Below are 15,491 nucleotides of genomic sequence, written 5' to 3'. Positions count from 1 at the left end.
TATCAAATGAAAGGAGGAAAATGAACTGCAAAATGAGAAGAAAAGAAATGGAAACTAACTATATTGTCTTATTGTTAAATAACGTTTCATATTACTTGACCTTTCCAAACTATAAAAGCTGGAGTAATGTCTGTCTTTTTTTTTTTTGTCAACCCCATATAACTCAAATGCGTAATACAGTGTAGTGTGGTAAACCTATTAGATAATCAAAAACTTTCAACTAGGTTTAAAAAAAATGATGCTCACTGATAGAATAAAAAAGAATGCTTTGGTGTTTTTACTTATGTCTTCATTTTAAAACAATGATCTTTAAAAAATATCTGGAGTTGTTTCTAAATCAGTTTATCATTTTGATTTTCAGAGTGATCTGACTGATAGAAAGTGTCCATCAACACCAGTAAATTAGCAGATTAAACCTGTGAGGTTGAAAGCTGAATTGATAGTGGCTGACCATATACCATTGTAAATCTGACAAAGTGATAAATTCTGCTCAATCTCTAAATCATTTTGTCCCAAGGCTAGTTATTGGGGAATTTAAAAACAAAATCTTACATCTTTTAAAGTTTTATTGTTAAAAAAGGACTTTCTGTTGTTTCATCTTATAACTTCATGTGATAAAGCAAAGTGGGTAAACTGTCCCCTATTTACAGATAAGGACAGAGTCTCAAAGTCAAGCAATATGTATGTCCAATGTCACACAACTCTTAAGTGACTGGACCAGATTTAGTCCTAGAAAGCCAGTACTTGGTTCCTAATCCCAGATTCCTCCTGCTATGCCACACTGGCTGTGCTGAGCTGTTACACTCCATTTTAGGAGGAATACCTGGAGTTTATTCAGAATAATGAAAGATGAGACTCCTTACATATTGAAGAATTTCTAACCAAAACGCTAATAGGGGAATTACTTATGTTAGATGACTAAATTGTTATTCTGCCTTGTTGAAACTGTACCTTGTACAAAGCAAGGATGAGATTATATTAAATTAGGGCTGCTGTTTTGGCTGGACTTTATTTAAATTTATTCAAGAGCAAGTCAAAGTAAGAAGCACAAAAGCCAGCTTTACGTAAGGAAGTGGCCAGGCTGTCCACATCAGCTGATGGCAATTTGTCCATGTGTAGAGCTTTAGAAGTCTAACCCAGGGGGACAGTCTGCCTGATTCCGATGGGAGAATGAGGACCTGGGCAGATCAAGTCCCTAAGGTCCAATTCTGTTAGTCCTTCCAACCTTGTATTCCTTCTGTCAAGTATCCGTTAACAAATCATTCTAGTTGTAAAAATACAGATGTGTGAATTCTGTTACTGCAATCACTTTGATATCACACTAGAGATGACTTCTTCAAAATAACTAAAATATATAGGTAGAAGTTAACAAAAGGCAGACCAGCTACACATAAGGAAAAACAAAACAACTCTGAAAATGGAATGGGCTGCCTTCAAAGGGACTAAATTCTCTTGTCAAGAAGTATTCAAGCAGAGATGAATAACAACCTGCAGGGAGTATAACAGAAGAGAAAAAACCTTCAGCTGTGGAGATGGGTTTTTAAGGTCTCTTCGAATACTGAACCTAAAAAAGTAATCAATTCAATAAAGTACTTTATTATTATCCTAATATTGGAAGAAAAAAAACAGTAAGTCCTAATATTGTACGAACTTGGTTAGGTCATTTAATACCTGTAGCCAGTTTATAAAATATGTAAAATGAGGTGGAACTAGATGTCTTTAAAGTCACTTCCAACTCTAACTCTCAGTTTTTGAGCTGCTCAAAATAGATGTCCTCCTAAACTCCTATACTAAAGATCATAAACTTTACTCACTCAGGACCTATGTAGACATAAAGGATCTATAGATACATATTTTACATATAAAGCTTAATTATCTGGGTTCTTTTAAAAAGTAATGGTAGTACTTAATATCACTGAACTGTACACTTAAAAATGGTCAAAAGAGTAAATTTTATGTTACATTAATTTTACCTCAAATTTTTTTTAAAGCTAAGGGGAATTAGATACAGAAGGTGAAAGTGAGGGAAAATAGCTAAAGTGGGGACATGGAGGCCAAGAACAAAATGTAGCAACTGATACAAGATACAAAAATCCACAGAAGAACAAACCATTCAAAACAGAACCAATCAGAGTATGAGAGAAAACCTTACACAAATAAATACATTTTAGTGCAGGGGCCACTAATAGCAAACTACCGCAAATAGCCACAGGTTTTTGTAAATCAAGTTCTATTGCAAGACAGCCATGCCTACTCATTTACCTATTGTCTATGGCTTCTTCACTACAACAGCTAATCTGAATAATTTTAACAGACCAGATAGCTTGTGAAGCCCAAAATATGTACTATTTGACCCTTCAGAGAAAAAGTTTGCCAATACTTGTCTTAGAACATAACTGTATTTTAGCACAGTACAGTAACACCCCCTTACAGTAAACCTAAGTTGAACAAGAAATGTTAAACTCTATATTTTATAATATAAATTTTAATATGGCAGAAAAATAGGCAACATTTTCTAAGGAGACTTATGCCAAAAACAGTTTAGAAATTAAAAAGTTTGATGTTTGAGGATAAAAGAGAATACAACTAGATAATGCTGATAAATAGCTGTATAAATCCATTCATAAACTTTTTCATAACTTTTTTCAATGTGAGGATGCTTACCGTTATACATACTAAAAACAGGCTATTAGGATAGCAGACTAGGACAGTAAGTAGAGATTTACAAATTTTAAATTTAACAGATGTATTTTCTCTGATGACAGAGAAAATATTTGTACCTTTTTAGGAATCTAGGCTAACAAAACAAACTGAGGTGTAGAAAGATTTATTCACTAATATTTTTGGCACAGTATTATACGTATTAGAGAAAAGTGGGGAAAAATTTGTGGTCCACATAAGTGGAATGGTTAAGTCAGTTATGGTACATCCACATGAGAATTTCTTATTCAGTAATATAAAATGAATACAGATAACTTTTTAGGGATATAGGAGAATATAATGTTAAGTCAGAAGTTATAATACAAAATTTTCTATGCGGTTTGATCTCCAGTTGCTTACAAAAAGTAGTAGAAGGGGGCTTCCCTGGTGGCGCAGTGGTTGAGAGTCCGCCTGCCGATGCAGGGGACACGGGTTCGTGTCCCGGTCCGGGAAGATCCCACATGCCGCGGAGTGGCTGGGCCCGTGAGCCATGGCCGCTGAGCCTGCGCGTCCGGAGCCTGTGCTCCGCAACAGGAGAGGCCACAACAGTGAGAGGCCCGTGTACCGCAAAAAAAAAAAAAAAAAAAAAAAAAAAAAAAAAGTAAAGCCTAGAAACAAGAAGCTGAAACTGAAGTAGACTAAACTTCAGGATCTCGTTCATGCTCCTTCAGTGAATTACATCTAAGTATTAATTAAGAGCTTGCAGTTTATTACAGATTATGTCCAGATATTATCAATAGCTAAATAGATACATGTGGTTTAAAATAAACATTAGGCAGCAAAAAATTTTATGATGTATGTTATGGCTGGCCATTCAAACAAAACTCAAACTCACTGATAACTGTAATCTAGAATAGAATTTTAATTTTGAGGAAATCGCAAATAAGATGACTGACGGGTTCACTGAGAAGCCCCACACCGAAAATTAAATGTATTTTCAATCTTGATTTTAGTTTAAGTGAATTGTAAACATGTTCACTTTTACAAATTAAAAGCAAATGCATTATTAAAGGATCATAACAGAATTTGTCCCCTATTTCAACACAGGTTCTTTCTATTCCAAAATATATTATCTATATTTCCCAAATACTGCTTCAACCTCGTTATCAGTACTATTCTATACAATAGACCTAATTCAATGTTGCTGAAATACTTAAGTACTTAATCTTTGAAATTCAATTTGCACAGCATGTGGGGTAACGATTCTTTCCCCCTTGATTTCCATTGATTGTGACCACCTAGAGGGATGGGATAGGGAGGGTGGGAGGGAGACGCAAGGAAAAGATATGGGAACATATGTATATGTATAACTGATTCACTTTGTTATAAAGCTGAAACTAATACACCATTGTAAAGCAATTATACTCCAACAAAGATGTTAAAAAATAAAAGAATATGAACTACCAAAATAAAATCATATTATCTGAAGCTAGCGGAAATCATTTTTGTTTGCACCTTCTCTTTTAATATATTTGTAACTATATAGATGAGCAAACATACAATTACTGCATCATGGGTATGCAGTTTTTAACAGATACTACCAAACTGCCTTCCAAAACAGGTGAATTTATACTTCCATCAGCAACTTAAGAGTTCCTATTTCCTATACCCTTGGCATCACTTAATTTAACATCTGCCAATCTGACAGGGGGAAAATGATCTTATGTTAATGAAATACTTTCAATATTGTATCCTGTACGAATTACCTATTTTCTAAAGAGCATACACATGCTGATACTTTCTCAGCATGGTCCTTCTTTCTCTTTCCCTTTCTAATTAAAAAATAAAATGCCCAAACAAAAAGTAACTTAAAAATACGTGCCCTCTTCCCCACCTGCCAACGCTTCCCAGAGATCCTTCACTAAGACAGAATATACACTTCTGGGTTTTACAGAAATGAAGTGTGGCATTCTTGAGAGAGAAGAGACAGTGTGATAAAAACGTTCATGTTGGGCAATAATTGGCCTAAAATAAAGGTTAATCAAGAATCTCAAATGCTACATAGCACTTTTTGATATAATGCTCATCCCAGTCCATACTGGTTTTCTGGAAGTAGTATTTTGAAATTAAAACTCTATAATTAATCTTGAAACAACATGCAAAATAGATTGAAATGAGACAAAAGAATGGATATGGGGGTACAGATTTTAAATCTGAAGTCATCAGATATGTGGAGATAAATATGAGAACAAAGCTTGGATGAAAGATGAACTATTATCTACACAAAGATTAGAGGATATGCCATGGAGAAGGTAGACAAGTGGGAAAGAAGCAAAGGCCTCTCAGCCTCAGGGTTTACCCAGTGAGCAAATCCAAAAAGAGCCACAGAACAAGAGAGAACAATTTAAAAAATGAAGAGATGCTATAAAGCACAGGAAGCTCAGCTCAGCAGTCTGTGACGACCTAGATGGGTGAGATGTGGGGGCTGGGCTGGGAGGTGATACAGGCATACGTATAGCTGATTCACTTCATCGTACAGAGAAAACTAACACAACATTGTGAAGCAATTATATTCCAAAAAAATACTACTAATAAAATAAAATCTGTGAGGAAAATAAAATAAAATAAAAAATGAAGAGAGCCATGCAAAGTGGTTTCCTAAATGATGGAATAATAATAACAAAATTAAATAAGAGCACTGCAGGGAAAACTGAGCAATGAACATTATATTTTTCTGTAAGATATTTAGGACAGTAGTAAAATCTTAACCTTAACCAGTGACCTAAACCAGAATTGAAGTTGGTTGAAGGAGATGGCTAGGATGACGGTGGTTCAAAGAGTCTGACTATGGAAAAAGATAAGAAGATAACTCACTTACATCGTACCTCCTTCCAGAATATAATATGGTATGGTTAGTAAAATATAAAGTAAGACCAAGGGAAGGAGGAAAAGCAAATATCCCAGCCACACGAACTAATAAAATTGCTATGGTTAAGTATTACATTCACTCTGAGCTTATTGGTAAGCAGGGCAAAAAAGTAAACAGTGCGTATCACATTTTCACAGAAGTACAACGATCTCTCAAGAGAAATTTTTTCTGGAAACCAAAAAAAAAAAAAAAGAAATTTCTCATTTGAGCCTAAAATTCAAAGGCTAATGTCCTTGTAAGGTTTTACAAAAAATGAAGCAATTTTTTAAAATGAGAAATTATAGAGTATTTAACAAATGCCAAATATTGTCCCAATAAGCCTTTTACAAAATGTTAACTCATTTAATTTTCACGTGGCTATTTCTTTTAATAATCATCTACAGAACCTGGCAGAAACCTGAGTGCTGGCATTCCAGGTGGCTTGATGATTCAGGGATGACCTATGCTTTGGAAGCTGAGCATAAGAAAGGATAACAGGATCAGCTGGAACCTTACCTCCCAGAATAAAAGAAATGTTTACCACATAAAGTCAAAATGGATGAAGTCAAGGGAAGAAAGCTACACTTAAAAACAAGATCATTCAGGAAATAAACCTTTAACCAGATTAAAAAATTTTTTCACAATCTTGAGGCCAGTGCTCTTAATTTTATAATGTAATTTGGAGATAGCTGGGGTTCACTCCTGAAATCCTTGATTGAAAGCTCTCAGGTTTTTCATATACCTAGATTGCTCCTAAACCCATCTAGCTATTGCTCCAAACTTTGGTGGCAAAAACAGACTCCTTTGAACTAAGGTAAACAAGGTTTTGTTATTGGCTATTCAAACTCCCAGGGCATCTGAGCAAATATTCGTTTTTTAAAAAAAAATTTTTAACGTTTATTTTATATATTTAATATAATTATATTTAATACTTTTATTAATTTTAATATACTGAGGGTTTTTTGGTTTTTGGTTTTTTTAAACATCTTTATTGGAGTATAAATGCTTTACAATGGTGTTAGTTTCTGCTTTATAACAAAGTGAATCAGCTATACATATATCCCCATATCTCCTCCCTCTTGCGTCTCCCTCCCACCCTCCCTATCCCACCCTCCCTATCCCACCCCTCTAGGTGGTCACAGAGCACCGAGCTGATCTCCCTGTGCTATGCAGCTGCTTCCCACTAGCTAGCTATTTTACATTTGGTAGTGTATATATGTCCATGCTATCTCTCACTTTGTCCCAGCTTACCCTTCTCCCTCCCAGTGTCCTCAGGTCCATTCTCTATGTCTGCATCTGTATACCTGTCCTGGCCCTAGATTCTTCAGAACCTTTCTTTTTTTAGATTCAATATATATGTGTTAGCTTACGGTATTTGTTTTTCTCTTTCTGACTTACTTCACTCTGCATGACAGACTCTAGGTCCATCCACCTCACTACAAATAACTCAATTTCGTTTCTTTTTATGGCTGAGTAATATTCCATTCTATATATGTGCCACATCTTCTTTATCCATTCATCTGTCTATGGACACTTAGGTTGCTTCCATGTCCTGGCTATTGTAAATAGAGCTGCAATGAACATTGTGATACATGACTCTTTTTGAATTATAGTTTTCTCAGGGTATATGACCAGTAGTGGGATTGAGCAAATATTCTTGAAGGATTCCCTCACTAAACAGGTTTTATTGGGGGGGCTGGGAGGGACAGGATGGGACATTTTTTATGTAGAGTTGTCAATAAGTATTAGACAAAACAGTGTTTCAAAGTTATTGCTAAGAAATGATTTCTTATTTTGACAGCAATGGAGCTAGAAGCTTCTGGGAAACATGTAAATCACAAAAGCAGCTCAATTTTCTATCTGACAGAAGGGGAAAAAAGAGGGATACAAGAGCCACTGAAGAGACAGAATGCAAGGCATCTTTTCAATAGAAGGCTGTTCCCATCATATAACCTTTAAGGACAACTTCTAAATGCTAGTAACCTCATTTTTCAATTCTGGGCACCTGTACTTAAACTTGTTACATGCCTGGTAATTCAGATGATGTTAAAAGTAAGGTAAGTGAGTACCAAATGAAATTAAGCATACACATTCGAAGAACCTAGGGGCAAGACGGGAATAAAGACACAGACCTACTAGAGAATGGACTTGAGGATATGGGGAGGGGGAAGGGTAAACTGTGACAAAGTGAGAGTGTGGCATGGACATATATACACTACCAAACGTAAAATAGATAGCTAGTGGGAAGCAGCCGCATAGCACAGGGAGATCAGCTTAGCACACAGGGAGATCAGATCGGTGCTTTGTGACCACCTAGAGGGGTGGGATAGGGAGGGTGGGAGACGCACGAGGGAAGAGATATGGGAACATATGTATATGTATAACTGATTCACTTTGTTATAAAGCAGAAACTAACACACCATTGTAAAGCAATTATACTCCAATAAAGATGTATAAAAAAAAAGCATACACATTCTAGTCTCTCAAGAACATTAAAGAGGTAGAAATTTGACAAAAATCTAGCTTTTTAGAATGTGAACACATTTGAGTCATCCAACTGAAGATGTTAAATGACCTGCCACAGTCATAGGCTACTTTGTGGCATAAAACCATTATCACAGGATATCACAAATTTTGCTCATCACCAAGTGATTTTTTTTTTAAATAACATTTTTCAGTCTGGGAAAACAACTTCAGTTTGGAACGTTTTAGGAAGGTGCCAATTTCAATTACAGGAAACATTAAGCCACGTCTGAGACTGAAAGTATAAGAATCACACTTTCAGTTTGACTTATGATACTATGGGGCTGGAAAAAGCAATGTAAGTAGAAGGGAAGCAAAACAGGTCACATAACGTCAGTGCAAAGTCAGAAAAATAGCAGGATATAAAGAAAGCAGGCAGGTAAATTTTTACCTACAGTGAGAAAAAGTTTGCGTCCATTTATATTAACTCAAGACAAATATCCTCTCATACTGCGTAGGAAAAACCAATTTTGTTTTAAAACTCAACTGCTGTGCGGAATAGATGAGTTAACACCCTATCACAATTTATTTAATCCACAAACGCTACTTAACTCGGGTTTTTTCTGAGTTAGTGTTTTACCCGTCACATTTCATCTTGGCTATTTTGAGTTGTATTTTCAAAAATTCGCCCATCTTGTGGAAGATGTCAGACAGGCCAAAGCTGGTCCTCAGTGCCAACAGGTGGTCTGTACTGCGTGCCCTGTCTTCTCGGCCACATGACCCTTTTCCTCCTAATCTCCTTTCGGAAACGTTATTTCCGGTGCCCCAGATGGCTCTACACACGCCTGAAGAAGCCACTCCAGAAATATTCAGAATACTCTGCTACGTTAGGCTTCCAAAGAGGCGGTGGCAGAGATCGAAGGAGGGCAGGCAGAGAGGAAACTCGAGCCTAGAAAAGCAGCGACTCAGGAAGGCACACGCTTTGCCCATCGCCCGACTCCTAAATGTCACTCGGTGATGTTCGTGGGGCACCACCCACCAAGAGCTGGGCGGGCGGCCAGGCACTGCAGCCCGGAGTCGGGGCGCTGAGCACGCGGCGTGGGCCGGGCTGCCACAGCTCCAGCGTGGTGGGGGGTAGGGGGGTGGCAGGCTGGCCCCTCCGGCCCCTTGGCTGCTCCACCCGGCGGCGGGGAAGGGAAGTGAGGGCCGAGCGAGGGGCTCAAGCGGGGAAGGCGCGGGCGGGGCCGGGCCTAATCACATGGCGCAGACTGCGCAGGCCGCCCGGCATCTCTTTCTTTCTCCTTCTCGAACCTCCGCTCCCATCCCTCCCCACCGCAGGCCCCTCCCGGGCCCGTGCCCCTCGCGGGACAAGGCCTCCTGCGCCTCGCGGAGACACTCACTTTTCGCCTGAAACCACCAGCTCCTTGCCCTCGCTGTTGCCGATCCCGTCTGTCTCCCCCGAGCCGTCCTTGGGGCCGGACGCCGGCGGGGCCGCGGGCGGCGACGCCCCGGGCTGCGGCTGCTGCGGAGGCGGCGGCGGCTGCTGCTGCTGCTGCGGCGTGCCCCCCTTGCCCAGCTCCTGCAGGATCTCTGAGGGGGAGCTGGACAGGCCCCTCACGAGGGGTCCCGCCGGCCGGCCGCCCCCGCCCCACCACGGGTAGAGCCGCGCGGCGGCCGCCTGGCCAGCTCGTCCCTCGCCCCGGGGGCGCCGGCACAGGGTGGCGAGGGGCTGCGCCCGCCTCAGAACCGCGCAGGCGTCGGCGGGCGGGCGAAGGAGCAGGTCCCGCAGCATCGCCGAGCCTCGCAGCCGCATCATGCCGCCGGGTCCGTCAGTGCCCGCTCAACAGGGGAGGATGCTCCGGACGTGGGCGGCCGCTCTCCTCCGGGAACTTGGTCTCCGGCGGGACGGCCAGAGGGTAAAAGAGGGCAGGGACAGTGAGGTGGGTGTGGTCCCGGCTGCGGCTCTCACAGGCGCCGCCACCGCCGCCGCCGCTACCGCTGCTGCTGCTGCTTCTGAGGCTGCCCGCGGCTACTTCTCACACCGCGGAGGACTCCGCACTGAGGCTGAGGCGCAGGGGCGGGCCCGAGACATTCGGCGCTCACCCTCCTAGGGGCGGGAGGACGCCGGCGGCCTGCCCCCTTCGCCTGCTCCGATTAGCTCAGATCACCGACCTCGCTTCTGATTGGTGACTGGAGCAGTCAAATTTCTCTCGGCGCCCGGTGCGCGGAGAGTGGTGCGGCTGACTGGCGGGGGACTGGGGGGAGGAGTCAAACTGACGTGTGAGGCGGCGGAGCCAGGCAGGGCTCCGGAGAAGCCCCTTTTCTCTCGCTTCGTCAGCACCGAGAGTGCCCTCGTTGGGAACGGGGGCCTTAGTGGTCGCGTCATTTACGAAGCGGATGGGCTCCTGGACTCTGGGGCCTCGAACTGTCTCGGAGACTGATTGGCAAGAGCCCCTGCCGCCCAGGGGCCGACGGTCAGGGGGCTTGGCCGGGACTGGAGTTTGGCCGTCGGAGCTCGGCTGGTCAAAGCTTGCCGCTGGTCCCCGGCTATCCGGTAAGGGCGTGTGGCGACGCCTCTGAGGGCCGCGGACCCGCGGCGGCAGCCCCAGACGAGCTTGTCCCTCTCCCAAATGTTACGTTTACTTGAAAGTTTCCATGGTTGGCGACTGCCCAGATGTGAAGTGTTTTGGAAAAAATGAGCAAAATCCTTTCAGCTATGCGACTTAGCCATTCGGAGGATTGGAATTCGGGGGACCGCAAAGAGACAGGGGGAAATTCCAGAACACGACAGCTTTCCTTCTTAAAAATTGCTTTTTAAAATGCAAAATTGTAGACACTCTCCTACTTTAAAGCTGCTTCATTGTTGTAAAATAGAAGCATACGGATACTGGTTCTCTAAATCGTTTTCAGCCTAGTATCACTTTATCCATTTATCCTTTTGGACCTGTAGGAAAAGAGTTCCAAGGAGGTGATAAACTCTGAATTTTTCTTTGAGCCTACATGTACAGTCCACTCCACGCCAAAAAAACAAACAAAAAAAACGAAAACCACAAACTTTAGATGATATCCTGAAGCATTTAGGTTTTAATGCATGGATTCACAAAGGTTACTGGGATAACTTTTATGAAACGGGAAGGGTGTGTGTCAGGTGCATCGTTAACTGATCATCGGATTTAGTAATCATCATCTTAAAATATTGCACTAGATTAGTAATTAGGAAATCTGGTTGTACCTACAGGTTATGTGACCTTTGGCATGTCACAGGCTTGCCATGTTTAAGTTTTTTCTATCTACTCTTTAACCAGAAGAACATGGAAAAAGCTGTATGTGTAGAGCACTTAACCACATTTTTTTAAGTTAAGACAATTGCAAATTATTTAGAGGGCTTTTATTACTACTTAATGTTACCTGTCACTAAAATTTGATAAAAGTCAAAGTAACAATATATTCAGGAAAAGGAACATTAAGTTTTGGAGGAAAGATGACATACTACGTTTGCCTAGCATTTCCAGTCTGACTTACCAAAGACGTAAACCTGAATATTGTTCCATCTCTTCGATATAACTAGTTAAAGGACTGCCTCCTTTCTCTCAGCCACATCCAAGCTATTGACAAATCCAATTATTATTTTCCTCCTGCTTTTTCTCTTAGTTTCTCTAATTTTCCTATGAAAATTCTTTCTAGTGTTTAAGGGTTTAAATACTTTATAGTATACTTAACAAATGTAGAAAATAAACCTAGTAAAAGATAATTTTTTAGAGTTTCTACTTTCAAGGATGAGCTGGTGAGAGTGGACTGATGTTACTCCTGACATTTAGAAGGACTTCGAGTCTGCTGAAATTTAACCCCTTGTTTGAGAAGACCAATAAAAAGTTAGCAAATTGAAACTACTATAAATTGAATTAAAATGTGACTCATTAATACTTTAATTTGATTATTTTCTTCATCTTATATAATTTTTTAAATCTTTAGTGATTTTTTAAATCAAATACAACTTTGGAACTATGAGTTGGAGTTAATTACTATTTCCATTAGGTTAATTATTCACCTGTTGAGTCATATAATCATATAAAATAAAGTCTATCACTGTACAAGCATTTTATACACATACAATAGTCTACCAAAATTCCTACAAATAGAAAATGGCTCTTCAGATTAACATGTGGCTGGGTTGTCAGAGCTGCTCTTAGACTTCCTCTTTGCTACTAGATACGTGCAGCTATCCTACAATAGGTTGTGGTCTCATAGCCATTGAGAAGGTAGCCAATCATAGAAAGGAAAAATTGGAATTTTTGCACTTTGTATTTATTCTAACTAGAAGAACAGTTCCTGAGCTTCTGTGTTCTTTTGAAGATTAGAAAAGGCTGATGTTTCAAGATGGTAATATAACCTATATATAAGTTCCAGATCTTGCCTTTCATAAAAACTAAAAGGGTATTATCACAAAAACTAAATAGAAAATAATTCTCCTTTGACTAACAGCTTAAAAGAGTTGCCTAAGTTTTTTAGGTTTGTTGGTTTGTTTGAAATTCTTCTGTTTAGAGAATACTACTACTTCCCTTTCTTTTCTTGGTTTCCTGCTTCAACTGGCCAACTTCCTAGCCTCGCTGATAAACCCTGCCAAACATAACTTATTTTTCCAAAGCTGAATTTAGATCTTTATTAAAGTATTATAAATCCCTCATCTATAAAATGGGGATAATATTGGTATCATATCTCATAGGGTTGTTGTATTAAATGCATCAATACATGTAAAGCACTTGGAACAATGCTAGTTGCATTCTATAAGTGTTAGCTATAATTATTATTTTTCCATGAGTGAATAAATTTTGTTGTGCAATGTGATTAGTTGCCACATCTATTATTGAAAAGGAAAACTGGGAATTGTTTTAAACCATCTAATCATAAAATAGCATTTAAGAAGAAGCTAGCTCCCTAAAATGAGATCATTTTCTTCATTTTTAGAAAACAAACCAATAATTTCCAAAGTATCTTAAAACAGAGAGAGACTGCTGCAAAGACAGTCAGATTAAGCAAAGCTGGGCTCAATGCCCAACGTACAAGCTACTTACAAATAACTAAAAAAAAAAAAGTAGTAAACAAAGAATTGCTAGACAAAAAAAAAAAAGCTGGCCTGGATATACATGTCACATACAATTAAAGCTAAAAATCTATCCTTTGCCATCTATGTAAAGTAAAATGAACTTCTGTTCCTTGCAACATCACACAAAAATGGCAAGAGAGATTTTAATCACATCTGAAGAGACTATTTGCATGGTCTCATTTAAAATACTAACCATATGAAATTGTTTTTGAGGGTCCCCTGATGGCTGGGATGGAAGTGCAGTGGTGATCAGTCATTTTTCTTCATTCAGAGTGATACGGTAAAGATTTCAGTTAGTTCAGTTTATAAATTAATATTGTTTAGACTTAGATCACAATTACATGCATGGGGCCTCCAGATATTTATTGATTTTTCAAAGTGATTTTAATTTTTTTGTAGATTCATAGAAAATATTAAATTGGACTAAATCCCATCCTAGATACCAGAAGGTCTTACTTGTATATTAGCAAAACCTAAAAATGTTTTGATTTTACAAGTATCCTAAAAGTCAGTCAAAAGGATACCTATTTGACTATGAAAACAACCTCTGTGGTAGATTGTATTACTGTTCCCAAATATTTTTGTCCCTCTCAATGGGAGGTCTTTAATTCCTCACCTTGTTAAATGGCAGGCTTGGCCTTATGCCTTTGTTCAACGAAATGTGAATGGAAGTAATGTAGGCCACTGCTGAGCAGATAATGTGAGTCATCACTTGGTTCTATCATCTCTCTTTTCCTTTTGGTACATGAACAGCAGTTTCCAAAGACGGGATGATTCCTTTACCTGGGTCCCAGATTGATGGAACAAAGCTGAAGATGACTGTGATTGACAAACAGCATGAAGAGAAATAAACCTTACTGTAAGTAATCTCAACTTGGGCATTATTACCATAGAATGACTTAGGTTGACTGATATATCATCCAACTTGTGAAAATTTGGCAGCCATGAGACAAATATTGAGACAAATATATGAGACAAATATGAGACAAATATATGAGACAAATACAAAGAGTATTTGAGAACTCTGAAAGATAGGCAGTCATCTAGAGCAGTGGTCCCCAACCTTTTTGGCACTAGGCACTGGTTTCTTGGAAGACAGTTTTTCCATGTGTGCGGGGGGTCGGGGGGAAGGTTCAGGTGGTAATGTGAACGATGGAGAGTGATGGGGGGCGGCAGATGAAGTTTCGCTCGCTCACCTGCCGCTCACCTCCTGTGCGGCCTGATTCCTAACAGGCTGTGGACCAGTACCTGTCTGCAGCCTGCGGGTTTGGGACCCCTGCTCTAGAGCAGTTGAAACTGAGAACCACTGAGAGGACAGTCAGAATAGGCATATTCAGAATAGGCATTCTCTTTCAGGGATGATTAAAACCAAAGTTCAGCTAGGAGATGTTTGATGTAAATATATATTTGGACACTTTGGGGAAAATTAACAGTGGTTTGAAGTATGAGCTGCATATCAATTATGCTATGTTGGTTTTATGCTCTGAAATCTAATGTTGGTTCCGCATCTGAAATTTGTCGCATTTTCTAAGCCCTGGAAAAGAAAAATGAACCTGGACTTTTGTCACTTTGTGCTCATCAAATGGTAAGATCATATTACCAGTTTGGAAAACAGTTACTGAACTCTGCTGAAATCACTGTGTATGAAGCTAAATCCAAAATTCAGACATTTGGGAAAAAAGCATCAGAGTCCACAGCAATATATTTTGATGTTCTGGGATGAAGAGAAATCAGTATTCATTCTCTGTAAAGAGCAGGTTCCTTCAAATAATCTTTACTTTTCAAGCATCTGACATTTACAGTTAGCATGTGAGTCCCTCTGTCTAATTATAAGTCGCAAGAGGCAACTCTACAAAAGAAAGGTTGACCTATGATAGCTCTGCTTCTCATAGTGACAACACCATGTGGTATGTTCTGACGCAGAGCTTTATTCATATGCACCCCAGATAGTACAACAAACGAATGGTGTGACGTATAAAAAAATCTCTGTAGAAACAATCTAAACGTTTATCAGTAGGAGAATGGATTAAAATAATGTGATATTTCTACATAATGAGATAAAATATATTATTTAAAATGAATGACCCCCAGTATCATGTATTAAAGTGGATAAGTTTCAAAAACAAATTACAGATGGATATGTATTTTATGATACCATGATTATAAAATTGTAAAACGTGCAAAACAATATATTATTTATAGATGTATACATATATGGTTTCAAAAGTTTCAAATGTGCATAAGAATGATAAACATCTAATTCAGTGCAGTGGTTATTATCTCTGGGTATGTAAAATGGGGAATGGGATTGAAGAAATGTACAAAGAGCTTCAACTGTAATGAATGAACTGTCTGTAATGACTGAATTTTTAATTT

General features: G+C 39.5%; 1 protein-coding gene across 2 annotated transcripts in view; it reads right to left on the bottom strand.

Moving 5' to 3' along the window:
• GLS (glutaminase) overlaps positions 1-10,031 on the bottom strand; it is a 78,975-nt gene extending 68,944 nt beyond the window's left edge. For both annotated transcript variants that reach the window (XM_082841858.1, XM_082841857.1), the window contains exon 1: positions 9,412-10,031. In XM_082841858.1, coding sequence (XP_082697984.1) covers positions 9,412-9,827 — 416 coding nt within the window. In that variant the 5' untranslated portion in view covers positions 9,828-10,031. The remainder of the gene's footprint in view (positions 1-9,411) is intronic.
• Positions 10,032-15,491: the final 5,460 nt, after the last annotated feature.

Source organism: Leucopleurus acutus (genome assembly GCF_964270905.1).
Source record: "Leucopleurus acutus genome assembly, chromosome: 6".
In the NCBI taxonomy this organism is placed as follows: Eukaryota; Metazoa; Chordata; class Mammalia; order Artiodactyla; family Delphinidae; genus Leucopleurus; species Leucopleurus acutus.
Note: the sequence above shows the minus strand (reverse complement) of the source record. Positions and strands in the feature narration are given on the sequence as shown.